Below are 18,248 nucleotides of genomic sequence, written 5' to 3' on the forward strand. Positions count from 1 at the left end.
GGGAGATCAGCTTGGTGCTTTGTGACCACCTAGAGGGGTGGGATAGGGAGGGTGGGAGGGAGACACAAGAGGGAGGAGATATGGGGATGTATGTATATGTATAGCTGATTCACTTTGTTATAAAGCAGAAACTAACACACCATAGTAAAGTAATTATACTCCAACAAAGATGTTTAAAAAAAAAAAAAAGAATGACCATTGTCAATAGTGCATATATTTCAAACTAAAGGTCAATTCTGTAATCGAAAGTCATTGCAGAATCATCTAACATTAATTACCAAATTGATACACAAGTAAGATTATGGCATGAATAAAATTTTTTCAACAGGAAATACTATAAGCTTCATGTTTGTTAAATAATCTTATTATAAATACAATTTTAATTTTTAAGTTAGTTGTCAAAATATTTGATGCTCAATCCATTTTTGCAAAATAGATTTAGTATCTAAGCCAAATTCAGGTTAAAGTTTTCACCTCCTTTCCCTCTGTATTCTGAAATCTGTATCTAGAAATGGCTTTTCTGGATCCAATCCCCCTGGTCCAAGTGTACATATTGCACATATTGTATTTCATCTGCAAAATTTTTTACAGTGATAACCACATGCAGGTGAATACTATGGTTATTTTACGTTTATATATTTTTCTCCTCCTAGGTTACTGGATAACCTTTATTAACAAATGGACATCAATCATTATATAAAACTATGTGGAAAGTAAAAAGTACACTAACAAGAACCTAACAAATACCTCTCATCCATCCTTCACTAAACATAAATACATGTGATATTCACAAACATGTGTCTGTATTTTTTAATCTACCATAAAGTATATTATCACTGGCAATAAAAGCTTTATATTAGTGTATAATTCAGTTATTCATTTAGAACTGGAGGTTCTGACAGTAAAGATGATAAAAACAGGAAAAAGAATTAACTTCAGAAACAACTCAATGAAATGTCTTACTAAATAAAATTCTCTGTGTATGTTTTATTTCTATGTGTATAGTGTTCATTTTGTTTGAATTTTGCTTTTAAAAGACAAACAAGAGATTTCTTACAATTGATTGTGGGATGTTTCTGGGCAAGTCAATTCAATTATCTACTAATTTTAACTTACAGTTAAGATTGGTGCTTAGAATGATAACTTTGAGACACAAATATCAGTTATCAAAGAAAGATTTAGTGATGACCACTAAGGTAGGAAAATTTTTAGCAGATAATTAAATTGATTAGATTTAGCATTCAATTCTCATACAGCATTAGTTAACTGACTACATTGTCTCTTACCAGTTGATCAGTTGATTTTTCTACCTTATTCTTTGTTTCCTCCTTAGCCTGCTCCTCCACAGGAAGATCCCTATTTTAAATGAAAAAGCATTATATTCAGAGCATCTCCTTACAAAGAACACAATTAAATTGTAATAGTAAAGAATCTGACATGTGAATTTTTGCCTGAAAGTTTCAGAAGTATAAACAATATGTACCAAAGACTGGTAACAGTGGTAGATGCCATATCTCTTTAGGAACTCAAGTTAAAGAAAAGAAATTATGCCATGACCTTACTGGATAGTGGCAGAGAGAATACAAAGCTGATGTAAAAAATTTTTCATCTTTAACAAACACACAATAGACCAAAATAATGGGAAAAAATAACTTTATAGCACTGTTTCTCAATGTAAAGAAAAGGTTGAAAAGGTTGATGTTTTGATTTGTGTGTGTATGTGTGTGTGCGTGTGTTTATGAAAATAATTGAGGTCTGGAAAGGATCTATCTTACAGAGATCTTTTTTTTTTTTTTCAGTTTCCTGGCATTGCGATTGTCCAGTTTTTCAAAATGGCTTTTTAAATTGAGGCAGAATATCATATTTAGAAATTATTAACTATTTTTATAAAAAGGAATAACTTGACAAGTTTTGCTTTTGACATGGGCTTGAAATGTGAACATATGCAGTATTATTTACTGAATTGAAAAATTTATTTATAAAATTGCTTTTGCCTATATACAGCACCATGACACAGGATTCATAATATAAGAACCATAACATACGGTCATATATGATTTATATAATTTTCTTAATCCTATACACTAGCAGAGATAAAACTGAGGTGAGAAACTGATGTCAATTGATTGACTTATTCAGAACTGTACTTTGTAAATATTATCCTATTTTACTTCATATTTATGTACTCATTTGACAGACAATCATTTATCATCTACTATGTGCTGATTTTGTCAGGGGAAACTGAGACAGATAAATAATACAATATTGTCCACACAGTGAAAGTTTCAACAAAAGATGATTTATACACACAAACAATATTTCACAGTATGAGTCTCAGTGCTCTTTAAAATGTCATGGTAAAGAGAAACCTGTTAACTGTTTTTTCCTACACTTCTAAGCCCCACTCCAAAAAGGAACACAAGGAACTGTGTTATCAAGGAATGAAAAATACTGCAGCAGTATTCTGAAGCCTCTCAATGTTTAAGAGTACAAAAGGTACTCAAAATGGATACTCTACTTGCTAACTCTATTTCATGATAATCCACTCCTTAACCCAGTAGTTCTCAGTCCCAGATGCATATTAAAATCACCTGTGAAGCTTTGGAAATATCCAGATGTCCAAACTCTACTTCAGAGCTTCTTAATCAAACGTGTGGAACATGAGCTTCTATATTTTCCATAGGTTCCATTAACAAATTTTGATGTGAAAACTTAAATCATCTGTACTTCCTCCCCAACACTGAAATTGCTCTAGTAAAAGTTGCTAATGAAATCGTATTTGCTACTACAATAGCTTTGTCTTAGCTCTTCATTTTACCTAGCTTTTCTGCATTACTTAACATTATCCATCATATACTCCACCCCTCCTTGAAAACCTCCGCATCCTTCGCTGCTATTGGTTCTTCTCCTAGCCCCTCCAGCTGTCCACTTCTCAGTTTGTACCACTGGCTATCTCTCTTCCTTTCATTCACCTTATTCATCTATTATTTTAATAATATTTAATATAAAACTGCTTACATTAACACTATCAAACCATGCTCCCCATGTATTAGAACAGGAAGGTACATCAGTGGTCATATATGGCAGCTACTTTATTCTGTAGATGGGTAAATTAATGCCCAGAGAGGTCATACACTAGAAAGCAGCAAAGCTAAAACTAAGTGCAAAACTAGTATTTTTCTTTTGCTATTCTGCTACTTTTACCACCTGTGTACTTTATTCTGCTGCTGGGAGAAGCTGAAATTTTGGTATAACAATATACCTGAAATATTGAATATATATAGTATACAGTAATGTTCCATTTTTAGCTCTCTTTTTTCTTAGTACATTTTCTACTTAAATCAATCTCATTTATGCCCATGAATAAACACTCCCAGATAGGATTCAGGTCCTTCTTATTGAACTACCTTACCTTCAAGTCTCTAGCCCAATATCTGACATAAAGTAGGCACTCAAATATTTATTGAATGAATAAATATAAAAACAAATAAATGAGAAAACTTCCATGAACTCAAATAGCACCCCATTCTAATGATCCACAAATCTATTTCTGCAGACTTAATCATTCTTTGATGCTACAGCTACACATTTCATTCCACCTACTCGACACTCTCCATAAGAATATCTTAGCGACACCTCAGTCTGGCTCATGTCCAAAGCTGAACTCATTATCTGTCCTCTCTTACTTTCTCAACACACATTAAACCTGTCTCCTTTTGTGATCTTCATATTAGCTAACGTTACATATTTCCTTCCGGTCATTAGAAACTTTCAAACCAACTCTACTACTCTTTTGCCCCTTTTCTCATATTTAAGTAGTCAAAGAATTCTGTTGATTCTAGTTCTATAAATCCTTCCTTTCTTACTATTTACTATTCCTATCATACAAGCCTTCATTAACTACTTCCTGAGCTATTACAATTGTCATATCTTGTCATCCTTCCCACTATCAACAGAGGTAGTCTTCCCAAAATACAGTGTAAAATTTCATTTCTCTTCTTCAAATGTCAATGGCTCTGCACAAAATAAAGCTAAACTCCTTACCAGGAGTCAAAATCCTCCCCAAGAATTTATCTTAAACACTTTTTCTTGCTGTTTCCTCAGCCAAATGACCTCCCATCTGCTGTTTCTACACCCATCAAAAGCCACCTGTATCCTTTAAAGTTCAGTTCAAATGTCACCTTGTAGAAACCCACTGAACCCCACTCAATAATTATTGTTCCTTTCTATATATAGCCACAGCATTTCTACTATAACACTTATGTATGCATTTTGCCTAAAGATAAAATAACTTTTTATGTATCTTCCTACTATATTATAATTCTCTCTCAGTACATACATTTTGTCTTAGTCTTTATTCTCTAAGTACCATGGAGGTAAGTAAATACTTGTAAAACAACACATTGCTTATTATATGAGATAGTGAAAGGTGGCAAGGAGATCTCCAATACTAACCTGCTCTTTAGTATTATATGGGAGAGGTACAAGCAGGCTGAACTTTCCCTATTTGAGGGGACAGACTGACATTCAGCCTAGGCCCAGTTGAACCACTCAGTAGAGTCTTCTGTGTTACGCTTAGGTTACCTTCTATAAAATGGGAATAATAATAGTATCCACCTCACTGAGTTGTTATGAAGTTTATATAAGTTAATGTTTGTAAAAGCATTTAAAACAATGCCTGGCAAAAGCTAGTGTGAATGAGATAAAAGGTAAGTCTATGTAAGTGCTTGTTAAATGATAAATAAAACATTACTTTGTTGAGAATGGCCCAGGTGTGGCAAGTTATGGTACATCTTTCAATTCTTAGCTATTTAGCCAGGGTGTGGTCCTTAGAGAAATTTTCTAAAATTAGATTTTACCCAGTTTACATCTCTCACTAATCAAAATTGCTAAATTGTCTTGAAACATTAGGGTATCTCATTCACACTAGCTTCCCAAAGTTATGTGAAAAAGAGCAATGTCGTGTCTTCAAAATGCAGCAACTGCAGCTGGTTTTTTGTCAACCCATCCCTTACCTCACAAAAAATTCTTCTGGTAGAGAATCCATGCTGCACAATATTCTCTTGCAAGTCTTATTTCAAAGCTTGCAGACTCACTTTTACGACTGCTGTTTAAAGCTGTAAGGAAAATAATACTTTTAGTGGGAAGGTAGAAGGATTTCATTCTTTCTTCCCACTATCTAAACAGTACATAATCATTAAAGAAAATTTTGAAACTGCTATAAAACAAAAATCACAGTTTCATCATCCAAACATAAATCACTGCCTATACTTTAATATACTTAATTTTTTCCAAGCATAGGTATATCTTACCAATTTGTAATCATATTGAATAGGGAATACTCTACATTACCTTTTTCACCACTGAACACTATATCAAAAGCATCTTTCATGTTATTTTATACTCCTAGTAAACATTCTCAATGGCTACATAACAGTTGGTTGACTGGGGTTTCCTTGCTCATTTCCTTACAGTTGGACATTAAGATTGTTTCCCATTTTTTTCATTATAAATTAGTATTATGATAAACTCCACTGCCTATGAAGGATTTTCTATATTTATGATTAATTCCTTACAGTAAATTATCAGAAATAGAATTCCTAGGTCAAAAGACACAAATATTTTAGGCCTCTAGGTGCATATTGCTAAATGGCTTCCCAAATAGATTGTAATAATGTATTTCCCAGAGGTATAAGAAGTTTCTCTTTAACACAATCTTGATAGCACTCATTGTTTTCTTTTAGTCTAAAAATAACATTTAGCTACTTTTCCCCAAAATTGTATGATTCTCTATCTCCATTAATAAGAGAGGTGGGATGTAAAGAACTCTTGCATATTTTCTAGTTCAGATATCAATGGATGTTGTGGATATTTCCTGAAGGAAAAAAAAAAAAAATACTGAGGCAAAATAAATGAAAACAAAAGAGGAATAGTGTATTATTAGCATATCTATTTATTTATATTGCTCTCTATTTAACTACCCTAAGACCAATTCTTCTAAAATTAGTCCCATTTGATCTCTTTTGCTGAGAGTTCAAGCCTCCAAACTCCATTGCCCTCTGTTAGGCTGACTTCCCTTTCTGATCCCACTGTACATAAGCCCAGGAAGTATTAGAGTGAAAGCAGGTAAAACTATTGCTTGGTGCTCTGGGGCAAAGAAAGAAATGATGAGAAAAAAGAAAAGAAAGTGGCAGCAATAGCATAAATAAAACAGACCTAGAGTGCCTTGCTGCCAAGCACAAGACTGGATAAAGTTTCTCATTTGTTGCCTCTAGACTGTTTATTTATTTCAGTAACTGGGTAGCCAGTTTCTCTAATAGCATATTAATATACACCCATAAATTAGATTGATAGAGCTTTTGGAGGCCCATTACTAAAAGGCAATTCAGCAGAGGTAATTCTTAAATCAAGAAAATATATTCCACAAGATCATTTGTAAGTCACCTGTTAAGAATTCAGATTGTATTTACTCAAAGGAACATTGTTTTAAATGAGGCCGAGTCTCCCAAAAAGTCAGAAAAAGCCAACAACATATAGAGGGGAAGAAAGAACTGTAGGACCTGAACCATCCTAAGCCTTGAGGGTTGAGAATCCTATCATTAACAAACTTATGGGGAGGGGACAACTCAGTTCCTGGTATAAGGGCTAAAAGAAGTTCTGAGGGGATCATCTGAAAAACAAGTATTCCTAATCATGATACTAGCTATTTTCTGTATTTGACTCACATCAGCTCTCAGTTACACAGAAAGGCTGGAGAAACAAGGGTAATTCTCCAACAATTCAATGTTAGCTGATACTTCTTAATCAAAACACAAGTGCAAAGATTCACACACACAGACTCACACTAAATTCCCTCATTTAAAATGGAGCTTTCTAACACCTCTTAGTTTCTTGCCCATCCTTAATAAAACACTTCTTGCTGTCAGTATGAATATAATTCACCTATTCAGAATCTAGTTCTGTACATTATTTTGTACTTTTAGTCTTATTTTAAAAACTCAGTATACAAAGTCGTATGCCTATTAAAATTTGCATTCTCTATTCAAATACTGTTCAAATATACAACCTAGAGCCCATAATGAAGCAGAGAGAGGTTGGACAATCCTTGTTATTCTTTCACACTAAATTAGATCTGCTTCATTTCTTTAATAAAGCTGTACAGAAAAGAACATGGCTTTGAGAATTGTAGGATTGTGATCAAACTTTTTCTTTTATGGTTTCCTTAACCTCCCTGGTTATTTTAATAAAAAGTAACAGGCATTATTTCATAGCCAGAGCATACAAACGTGTGCCTTTTCCAGACAAAACAAAATCCTCTCATTTTCAGAATTTAAAAGCTCAGATATGGATACTTCCCCTTCTAATAAGCTCTCCTTCAGTTAGTAGCTGTTTGCACAGATCACAGTGAGGCTGAAGAGAGAGGAGGAAAATCCTCTGGCAACAAGGCAGAGAGGATGGAAGGCCTCAGCTAAGCTATTCAGTGTTCAGCTTGAAAAAGAAAAAGATATAAAATTAATTAATCAATAAATCAGAAGGTAATTGGATCCTGAATTAAGAGTTAAGAAAGGCTAATGGCTTTCTTTTTCAGCCTGCTTTAGAATACAACCTGATGTGAATCTCTGTGATGAAAGGTTTTCCAGGAGAGGATCATCAATCCCATCATTTCCCAGAAGCTGAGCTGATATGTGTGGCAAGCCCTACAGGCAACAGCGGCAGCAGTAGCACTTTACAGCCTCTGTTGGGAACGAAGGTGTAAGTGCCTAGCAACAGAAAGGAAGTAGCCAGCCTGAAACGTTACCCTGTATTTCTGAAATAATCCGAAGTCCTTACCATTCTAGAAGAGGCTGAAGGAAACCTTTAAAATCAGTGTTAACATGGGAGAAAGGGTGAATCCAGTTTCCCCTGGTGTATTCAATAGACTTTCCCTGTCAGCAGGAAACTTAACATTTACTCTGCCTTCCTGGAATTGAGAAACAGCTCTTCCGCAGGAACTATTCAGGTTCTGGCTGGTTGATCATAGGACAAGTTAAAGTTCAGTGTCAATTTACAGCACACCTTTATCCACCAACCAAAATGATTTTATCTGCAGGCTGTTTTACTGGTTGAAAAATAAGGTATTGCCATCCATTTCTTGAAACAGTAAAATACCTTTCTTACTGCTCCCTCTATCTGAGCTTCCAGTTACCACTTTTCCTCTTACCTACTGAAATTATAACAAGCTTTTTTTAAATTGTAAAGGCTTTTCTTTCCCTACTTTTAAAGCTGTGCATATTCACATCAAAGTAGGCACAGCTCGTTTATAATTTTTCAATCATTCATTTAAACATTTACCGTGTAGCACTCCTGTCACCTCCCTGAACTGTATATTATATAAGTACATTGCCTTTAAATCCACTCAAATGATCATCTTAAGTCACCTGACCAAGTTAGAGGCTCTAATTGGCCAACAAGGTTACATTTCAATGTGTAGGTGATGTTCCATGGTCCCATGAATTTGCTACCCTTGTCAGCTCTGGCACTTACAGATCACACAATGCCAGGTGGGAAAAGTGAAAAATACTAGTGTAAAAAACAGTAAAACTAAAGTTCGCTTTTCTCAATGCTACTAGCTTGAAAACAAAATAAACAAAATAATATACTTGGTATTTTTCAGGACAGGAGTCCAATTATTGAGAACTTTCCTTATGCCAACTAAATCAGGGTTTCTTGGCACTACTGACATTCGGGCTGGATAAATCTTGGTTACGCGAAGTTATCCTATGCATTTTTAGGATGTTTAGCAACATCCCTAGCTATCCAGTAGATGACAGTAGCAACTATCTCCCATCTCTCAGCCCCACTGTGACAACCAAAAATGTCTCCAAACGCTGCCAAATGTCCTCTAGGGGACAAAATTCCCCACAGTTGAGAACTACCTAACTAAATGAACGAGTTAAAATGAAAGGTTAATTAAATGAACATAGATCGTTTTCAGCAATAAAAATAGGACCATCCTGTTATTAGGTATCATGTATTATATAAACACAACAAATCATCTGTCTACGAGAAAGAGAAATGACAAAGTATCTCATTTAGTTTCCATCAATGTCAAAAGTAAGTTGAGAGGATGCATAGAATTGGTAGTTAAGAGCACAGAGACATTGGAGCCAGTCTGCAAGGGTATGTACGTCAGCTTCGACACATACTAGCCATGCAACCTTGTGTGGAATTAACATCTCAGCTTCCTCATCTGAAAAATGGGGATAAAGATGATACATGCTTCACAGGGTTGTCGTGAAGAGTAAACGTTTAAAACATGTAATTGAACAGTACCTGGCACATAGTAAGGACTATGTAAGTGTTCCTATCATCATCTTCATTTAATTTTGTTTAAATTTGTGGCAAAATTAGTTCACTTTTCTTACAATTCTCTACCTTAGAGAAAAGCTATTGTATGAAAAGGAATGGTAATAATGAGACTTAAGAATTGGGACAAAAAAATTTTTCAAATATATCCCATATGGTACAAATGGCAGCTTAGTTTGCATATGTTCGGCACTTTGCATTTTTCACATCAGCACATATTCATCTGCCATATTCTTTAAACTGCATAATATGCCGTTGTTAAAAATGTATCATTTTACCAGACCACTATTGATAAATACATCGTGTCCAGTTTGTCTGTGTTCGTGGGTTTTTTTTTTGCTATGATAAACAATGCTGCAATAAACAATCTTGAACATGCAACTTGGTAAAATTTTAAAAGCTATCTTAAAAGCTGAATTTACTATTTCAGCACTGAATTAAATGTACTCCAGAAGTTCATGGGTCTGTTAATAAAGCAAACCCTGATAATGCTAGTTATCGCTTCTGCTAGATTTTACCAAAAGAATTCCAAAACACTCCTTAAAGTTGAGATGTGAGATGTTTTAGCCACATATGAGAAGTACAGTAACCAGTTCAAGGCTGAAAAAAATATGAAGAGGACATTTTCTAGGAATAACTCAAGACATTTTGATGGGAGTTCCTTAAAACCAAACTTTTAACCACTATTGATCTGACTATATCTGCTAGCCAAGCAGCAACAGCCATTCTTGGTGGCTTTGAAAGGAGTAAAGCAGGTTTTCTATGGCTCTAGCACTCTCAAAGTCTATTTCTCACATGTTAGATAGATGCAGGTAAACAAGAAGGGCTAGGGCTTCCCTGGTGGCGCAGTGGTTGAGAATCTGCCTGCTAATGCAGGGGACACGGGTTCGAGCCCTGGTCTGGGAGGATCCCACATGCCGCGGAGCAGCTAGGCCCGTGAGCCACAACTACTGAGCCTGCGCGTCTGGAGCCTGTGCTCCGCAACGAGAGAGGCCGCGATAATGAGAGGCCCGCGCACCGTGATGAAGAGTGGCCCCCACTTGCCGCAACTGAAGAAAGCCCTCACACAGAAACGAAGACCCAACACAGCCATAAATAAATAAATAAATAAATAAATAAATAAATAATTAAAAAAAAAAAAAGATTTAAAAAAAAAAAAAAAAAAAAAACAAGAAGGGCTAGGGCCATCAGGTTAAACTCAAAGAATAACAGGTTGAGGTTGTACCATTAGTTTATCAGCTGTGTGAAGAATAGGTGAAATATACTGATTATTTAATTTTCGAATTTTCCATTAATTTCTTCCATTTTGTATTTGATTAGGTTCTTGGCAAGGCCTCAAAATGAACATACCTAGGCAAGGGAGGCCAAAACACTATTTTCCCACGAGGAAAAAATACATAGTTTGCTTAAGTAAACTCCAGGACTGAGAGACAATGGTTGGAAAATCTTTGCAAAAGTTATCAGAAACCAAAGATATTTTCTGCCCCAAAATATCAGGGTACTCACTGTCCATCTCAGCTCTTGCCATTTAGCAAAGATCATTGTTAGCATTATCTGGCAGTTTATACCAGGAAGCAAGAAACTTGCAATGCATACCCAATGCCCCATATTTATAAATCTGCCAATATAGGGAACATCCTTGCCAAAATTAGCATCTTGTCTGAAGCAGGTATTTGATTCTCTTCAGATCTATTCAGTCACTATTCCTGGACTTACACAAGCAAACCTACAGAATATATACATTAATTTGTTACAAATATATGGAATGTATTGTACCTACAAAAATATGTACAGGTTAGAATTTACCTGAAAAAAAATCCAAATATTAAACTATCCATCAGTTTCAGGTTATTTACAGATAGCACTGCCAAAACCATGCTGTTCAAAAATGTAGCTTGGACTGTTAGAAGGACCATATGTTACCCCTAAGCAAATTCTCCAAAAGTGGAATATTTTCAGCAATTTCAAAATATTATGTTGTCATAAGTTGTTAGACAATAATGAAAAAAAAAGGAAACAAGACAGAATGTAAAGACATGTGGAGATGATAATCAAGAATGGAATGGAGAATACAATATGTACTTGACTCGCCCACCACCAATGACCCTACCCAAATCCAACTTGATTTTCTGTCAAAGTTAAAGATTTTGGAGAAGTCCCCAATTTTTTTGGATCACATACTTCTAAAGCAGTAAATTCTGAAGATATATGAATACACTGAAAATATATGAATAGCAATTCATTTATGCTATTCATGCTATTGTGGGTACTACTGTAATATAAAATAAAAAAGAATGAGATTAAAATAAGCAAAAAGAAAAGTTCTAATATCTGTTCCCACACCCTAATAGTCAGTTTCACATATCTCAGGTGTGCATATTCTACTTTGGACACCCCTGTCTCAGAAAATGACTTCACATTTAATTCAGGAAACAGATATATACCCATTTCATGAACTTGATAATATCTATTTCCTAAAAGACTAGACATTTTTAAATGAGATATGCAAAGGGCCCTGTTGTGCAAAAAGGAGGCTTTCAACAAATACTAGTTATAATTAAAAATGATTACCATACCTTAACTTAAAATAAAAGTATGTCATTTTCATCTTTACTTATCTGTAAAATTAGATTCAGAAACAATAGATAGTACCTTTTTTTTTTTAAAAGGAAAACTTCTGATTTGGGGATATGAAATTAGATGTGAAAATGCGGGATAAAACATTTACCCAAATTATCCAAACCTTGTATTCTTAATCTAGAGTTGAAGTCTGTGAAATGTACATTAAAAAAATCAGGAACTGTCTGAAAAATAAGAAAGTTAATTTCATGGTTTGGCAAATTAGCTTAATCATAATACTTGATAGTTGGGAGAGAAAACAGGAAGAAGAAGAATTACAAAGGGAGAATAATTTTGGTTTATTTAGGTTTTCTGGCTTTGTGATGAAGGTTAACATTTCTGAAAATTAAGAGTTGACATTAACTGTACAGACTGTTTCCTGGCTCTGTATAAAGGGTAAAATCAATTTAATATTAGTACATATTGAATTGTTTTAACCATAGTGGGGACACAGTATCCAAATGACCCCATGCCTAGACCTCTGCCAATTTTCTACCACTGATTTCTTTGCCTTGAATCTTTGGAACCTGGGCCAATGGAATTTCCGTTCTGCTGTTTATGCCTATTGAATAAGCTCTTAGTTTTAGATTTGGCCTCATGCCCTCACTAGCATGGAATTCCCAGTGTCAGGAAATTTTTTTTTCTTTTTCTAAATCCCTTGCTACATCCCCAGTGCCTAGTACGTGGCGTACTTTAAGCATGCAATATTAATTTAAAGAATGAAGCCACCCATCCTTCTGCATAGTTCAAGGCCTCTGAAGGCAGAAGTAAAGAGTGAACCTGTATGTAGATTAAGACTTCCTTCTTCGTCGACCTAGAGTCTTCATTTAGAAGTCAAAAGCAGCCCAGATGCTGCAGCTGAGATGGATCCCTATAGACAACCATGGGGACAAGATAGGTCGCCTGTCCTCTGGCAACTACTTCTCAGTGTTTTTTGTTGGTTCTTCACATCTCTCCAACCTCTAAATACTTAAGTACTTTGGGGTTCAGTCTTTTCTATCCTACTCACCCTGTATCATTTAGTCTCCAGGCTTTAAATTTTTATCTCTGGCCTTGACCTCTCCCTTAACTACAAATAATATATTCAACAGCCCACTCAATAGCTCCCAGATGTCTAGTAAACACCTTGTCATAACTGAAATTGAGCTCAAGATATCTCCCCTTCCCCACAAAACAGCTAAAGCAGAGCTACCCAGCCAAGTCATGCCTTGATCAGACTAACTGCACTCAACCCACAGACCAAGAAATAAATGTTCATGGTTTTAACCAGAGTTTTGAGGTGATTTGTTATGCAGCAAATACTGATCAATACTCCACCCTAACTAAAATTGCAATTCTCCATCCTGACTCCGATATTTCCTATCCCCCTTCCCTGTTTTTTCCTATACTGAACTTATTACTAACATTAATATATTTTACTTATATCTCTTTTTTTTTTTTTTGCTATATCTCCCATTAAAATAAAAGCTCTACTTGGGTAGACATATTTTGTCTATTTGATTCACTGTTGTACCCCCAGAACCTAGAAATGTACCTGCCACTCAAGCTAGCATTAAATATATGGTGGGTAAATGAATTAACAATCAGCTCTGTGTTCACACCTCTGATATAATTCCCTTAGTACATTATTCAGTATTCTACAAACTCTGCACATTCATCAAAAATACAGTTCATGACAGATACAGTTCATGATACTTACAGTTCATGAATCATACAGTATGATTCATCTAATATGACTTAAACCCTGGTCATAAGACATTAAAAAATTCCATTTTACTATTCAGCATTGAAGATATGCTCTTTTTAAGTTTTTCCAGAAGAAATAAAGGAGCTTCCCAGCCCTTGAGTTGTAAGCTCCTAAGCAAATTTTTTTTAACTCCCTTAAATGTGTTTCCTGAGCTATAAATTAGGAAAAATACCTACATCAAATACAAAGAACAGACAGGAATAAAAATGTACAAAGAAGAGGGATTTCATGCCATTCCTTGATGAAGGAATTGGATACTTAATATTTTGCCTTAAAAAAATATTATGTGTTCCTACAGCATTCTATGTCTCTTGAAAAGCACTTATTCTGGTTTGCTACTTTCCCAACAGACTCTAAGATCTTTGAAAAATAACTAGCATTCAGTGAATATTTGATAAATGAATGAATATTAGCATTTAAAAAATATTTACCAGAATGATTAAAATAATTAAACATTTTTTTAACTACAAAGCAGATGCTCACTTTAGCTACTGTCTTTTAAAATTTTTCTGGCATGAATAATCTTTAATAAAAAATATAGTATGGAAATATACTAAGCCTTCAACTTTTAAAAAATTATAAAAAGAACAAATATATTTATATGGATGAAATTTTTAAAGATAAAAGTAAAATTAGTGATTCTGAAGAAAAAAAAAATTTAATAAAACCAAAGTTGCTTCTTGAAAAGCTGAATAAAACAGACAAACCCCTGGAAAGCCCCACTAAGAAAACAGATAACATTATAATGAAAATGGAAATTCAAATGTACAAAGAAGAGATTAAGAGAATTATTGTATACTGATGTAACTTTACATCAATAAATTTTCAAATTTAGAGAAATAGCTGGTATGCTAAAAATTTTTATTTCCAAAGCTAACATAAGACAGAAAAAATTATCAGATCAATAACCATATTACAAATTCAAATATTTTCTAAAGATCTACCACTAAATAAGCTATCAAGCTTGATTTTATAGGCCAGTTGTACATAATCTACAAGGATCAAATGATTCTATTTGATTCTCATTATTCTACAGCACAGAAAAAAAGATGGAAAATTTCCAATTCATTTTTCAAAAGTAACATACAATCCAAATTCCAAGAGAGAATAAAGAAAAATTATTTTAAATTCTCCCAAACATAAATATAAAATCCTGAATAAAATATCTGCAGCATAGCAAATATAAGGTTTGCTACTACTTCTTGTGTGACCTTGGGCAAATTACCTCACCTCTCTCTCAGTTTCTTCCATCTGTAAAATGAAGATCGTAACAGTACCTAAAGCATGACGTTATAAAGATTAAACAGTTAAGTTCTTAGAACAGTGCTTGGCACATGGCAAATGCTCAGTATGTGTTTGCTATTATTTTCCTAAAAATAAAATCAATATAATCCACTGTATTATCATTTTAAAGGGAAAAATAAGATACATAAACATTTAATAATTTTTTTTAGCAGACATTTCGGCAAATCTTTAAATAAAACTGGTATAAAGGGCAATCGCCAAAACATTTTAAAGAATATTTATCTCATGCCAATAGCACAAATTATACTAAGTGTTAAAATACAGGTCATTCCCATTCAATTAAGTAGTAAGACTACGATGTTCAATATCATTATGATTATTTCATACTTTAAAGATTACATTAATAAAATAAAGTATGACAACAAATATTGGAAGGGATGAAATTATTATTTGCAGATGATATATAGCTAGAAAATCTAAGAGGGGAAGCAAAACTGAATCAATAAGGAATTTTAGTCAGTAGGCTGGATAAAAGATATACCAAAAATCAGTTTCTCTTTTAACAGTAGCAATAACAAATAAAAAATTTACAGGAGAAAAAGAGAACCCACTCACAGTAACAAAAATTATATAATACCCAGGAATAAATTTAATGAGAATGGTACAAGACTATATGATAAGCTATATAAAATTTCATTGAACATAAAATACAACCTGAATACTTAATACTGACTCCCTCAGCAGTTTCTATATCTTCTCTACCACCCAATCTAGAAACTTGGAATCCCTTCTAGTTTCATCCCTCTCCTCACTCTTCACATTTGAAATCATTCACTAAGTCCTGCCTATTTCACCTCATATATATTTCTCAAATTTGTCATCTTTTTGCTATCTCCACTTCAATTATCTCGGCTATCCTTTGGAAAGATTCCAGTAAATTAAATATTCTCCCTACTTCTGGTCTTATCCTCCTCAGAATCATAGCCTGTCTAGCTACCAGGGTAATCAATCTAAAACACAAACCTAACTAGATTAGGCCCCAGTTTAAAACCAGAGATCACCACTGAATTCAGGATGGAGTCCAAGCTCAAGGTTAATAAAGCCTTCAGTCATTTGGACCCAGCTTCATTTCCTCCTCCTCCTTTCCCCTCTTTTTGGGTCTTAAAACATGGCTCTGTTTCTCATATTAGGATACGCAAGTATCTCCGACAAAAGATACTTTTCCTTCTCACAGCTACCACAAGTGGTACATCCTACTAAATTTACATCAATTTTTGGTGAAGATTTTTTGAGAAAGACGTTATTGTACATTAAAATAAATACGGAAAAGATGCAAAATTTGTGACTGCTCAAGTCAAAACGCAAGATTTCAAAGAAAGATGGCACTCACAGCAAACAGCTTTGACCCTTTTCCTCAGGACAAAATGGGGATAATCATGATGCATTTGTCATTATTAGTGAAAAATCTGACACTGCCAAACTGCTATCACTGTACTTGCCAAGGAACTAAGATGCAACTAATACCTGCTGAGAACATAACTATGCCAGGCAACTGTTCTAAATTCTTCGTTGGTTAACTCATTTTATAATAACTTGACGTGATTTCATCTCTACTGCTCTCACACTTGCTCTCTACTCCAGCCATAGTGGTGTCCTTGCTGTTCCTTACACACATTCTCAGGCTCCCATTTCAAGGCCTTTGCCCTTGATATTCTATCTAGAAATCTTTCCCCTTAGAGAGCATAGGTCTCTTTTTCAACTCCTTGTAGTACTGATATTTCCTCCAATGTTGTTTTCTCTATCCTGACCTCCCATTTCCCTTCCTTTTAACCATAACTCTAGAAGAATAATTCTCTATTTTTTTTCTCCATCTCGCTTTCTTTACTGTGCTTGTTATTTTTCTTTCCACTATCAGAAGGTAATGGTAGGATTTTTGTTCTATGACAATAGGATTTTTACGTTATTCACTGAATCTAGCGCCTAGACCAGTGCCTAGCACATTTTAGGCTCTAATTATTTACTGAAGGAGCAACTTTATGAAACAGATACTACTGTTAGTAGTTTTACTTTATGAAGAGACTGAAGAGACTGAAGCAGTGAGAATTTGCCTGTGGTCCCACAGTAAAAGGTAGAGCTAGGATTTGTAAGCAGACAGCCTGGCTTCACTCTTTACCACAACTGGATGGTGCCTCTAATTTGAGCGGTGAATTCCATATATACGACCTACTTAGTACATTTCCTTGATTAGACAGTTCCTTCCCAGCCGGTTCCCTGACTAGCAGGTTTAGCGCACTTTACACAGTCAATTGTTTACAGACTGAATAAATGCATAAATACATTAATTATCCAATGATTTACGCCTCAATTATTATCTTAAGCTTTCAGACTTAATTTTTAAATTTTTAATATAAAAATAATTCCTGCCTTTAAAAATAGTGACGTAGAATAGACTTTCTTTGAATCGACAAAACATGATTTCTGACAAATGGTTTAATTAAAAGGACGTGTACCCTATTCTTAAAATTTTATCCAAACTGGCTTTTAAAGCTTCATTCAACATTAGCATACATTAAGCAAAAAGCTCCAGAACCAGCCTGACTCATTTCATTATATATACATGCATAATATTATCTCTGATGAAAAACCGCGAACAGTGTCATTTCCTTAGACACCAAGAGTTATAAAACAATCAACTACGCCAGATAAAAACAGCACCTTCACTTACAAAAACTGACGCTAATCAGAACACCCTCCGGAGCAACACTTGGCCCAGGAGTCACCTGGACCAGCTTTCTCAAATAAGTTTGACAACGACTATCATAAGGGCATGACTAACTTGCCACCGAATGCAAATGGCCATAGGTTTACTCTGAGAAACCAACATTCCTGGGTAGAACGGGTGGACAAATGAGCGGTTTTAAAAAGAGGCCCCTCCCAGGCCGCCTCAAAATCTAGAGCCCAAGATTCTCCTCCTCAGAGCTCCTCACCGTGTCTAGACTAGGGGGAAGCGACCATTTCTCAGGTAGAGGATGATGCACAAAGGAAAAAATGGCCATCCAGCGTGAAGGCCCAGGAAGCGAACGCAAACAGAGCGTACTGATTAACAGAGACCCTCCCGGCGCCCCACCGGCCCACCGCCCCTTCACAGGTGGAGCCGCAATTGCACTTCTCGCGAGATGTCTCGTCTTCACGGGATCTCGAACTGAAACCTCGCGGCTTTTCGGATCAGGGGATCTGAAAGGACAACTCCCAGCCCGCCTCAAGGACTCACAAAGGGACTCGACCCCCACCT

The 18,248-nt window shown here is 35.0% G+C and overlaps 1 protein-coding gene across 10 annotated transcripts in view; it reads right to left on the reverse strand.

The window, feature by feature from the left end:
• Window positions 1-18,082, reverse strand: part of DZIP3 (DAZ interacting zinc finger protein 3) — a 115,330-nt gene extending 97,248 nt beyond the window's left edge. For 6 of the 10 annotated variants that reach the window (XR_014263074.1, XM_082460307.1, XM_082460314.1 and 3 more), the window contains exons 1-3: window positions 17,944-18,082; window positions 5,016-5,117; window positions 1,287-1,356 (exon numbers count right to left, since the gene is read on the reverse strand). Coding sequence is in view for 8 of the 10 variants with exons in the window: in XM_082460307.1 (XP_082316433.1) it covers window positions 1,287-1,356; window positions 5,016-5,047 (102 nt within the window). In the remaining 2 variants the exon portion in view is untranslated. Of the gene's footprint in view, window positions 1-1,286; window positions 1,357-5,015; window positions 5,118-7,606; window positions 7,789-7,830; window positions 10,165-17,681; window positions 17,914-17,943 lie in introns of those variants that run through there. The other 4 variants (XM_082460309.1, XM_082460310.1, XM_082460308.1 and 1 more) reach the window with 4 other exon arrangements.
• Between the last annotated feature and the right edge of the window lie 166 nt (window positions 18,083-18,248).

Source organism: Balaenoptera physalus (assembly GCF_965194825.1).
Source record: "Balaenoptera physalus genome assembly, chromosome: 4".
Taxonomy (NCBI): domain Eukaryota; kingdom Metazoa; phylum Chordata; class Mammalia; order Artiodactyla; family Balaenopteridae; genus Balaenoptera; species Balaenoptera physalus.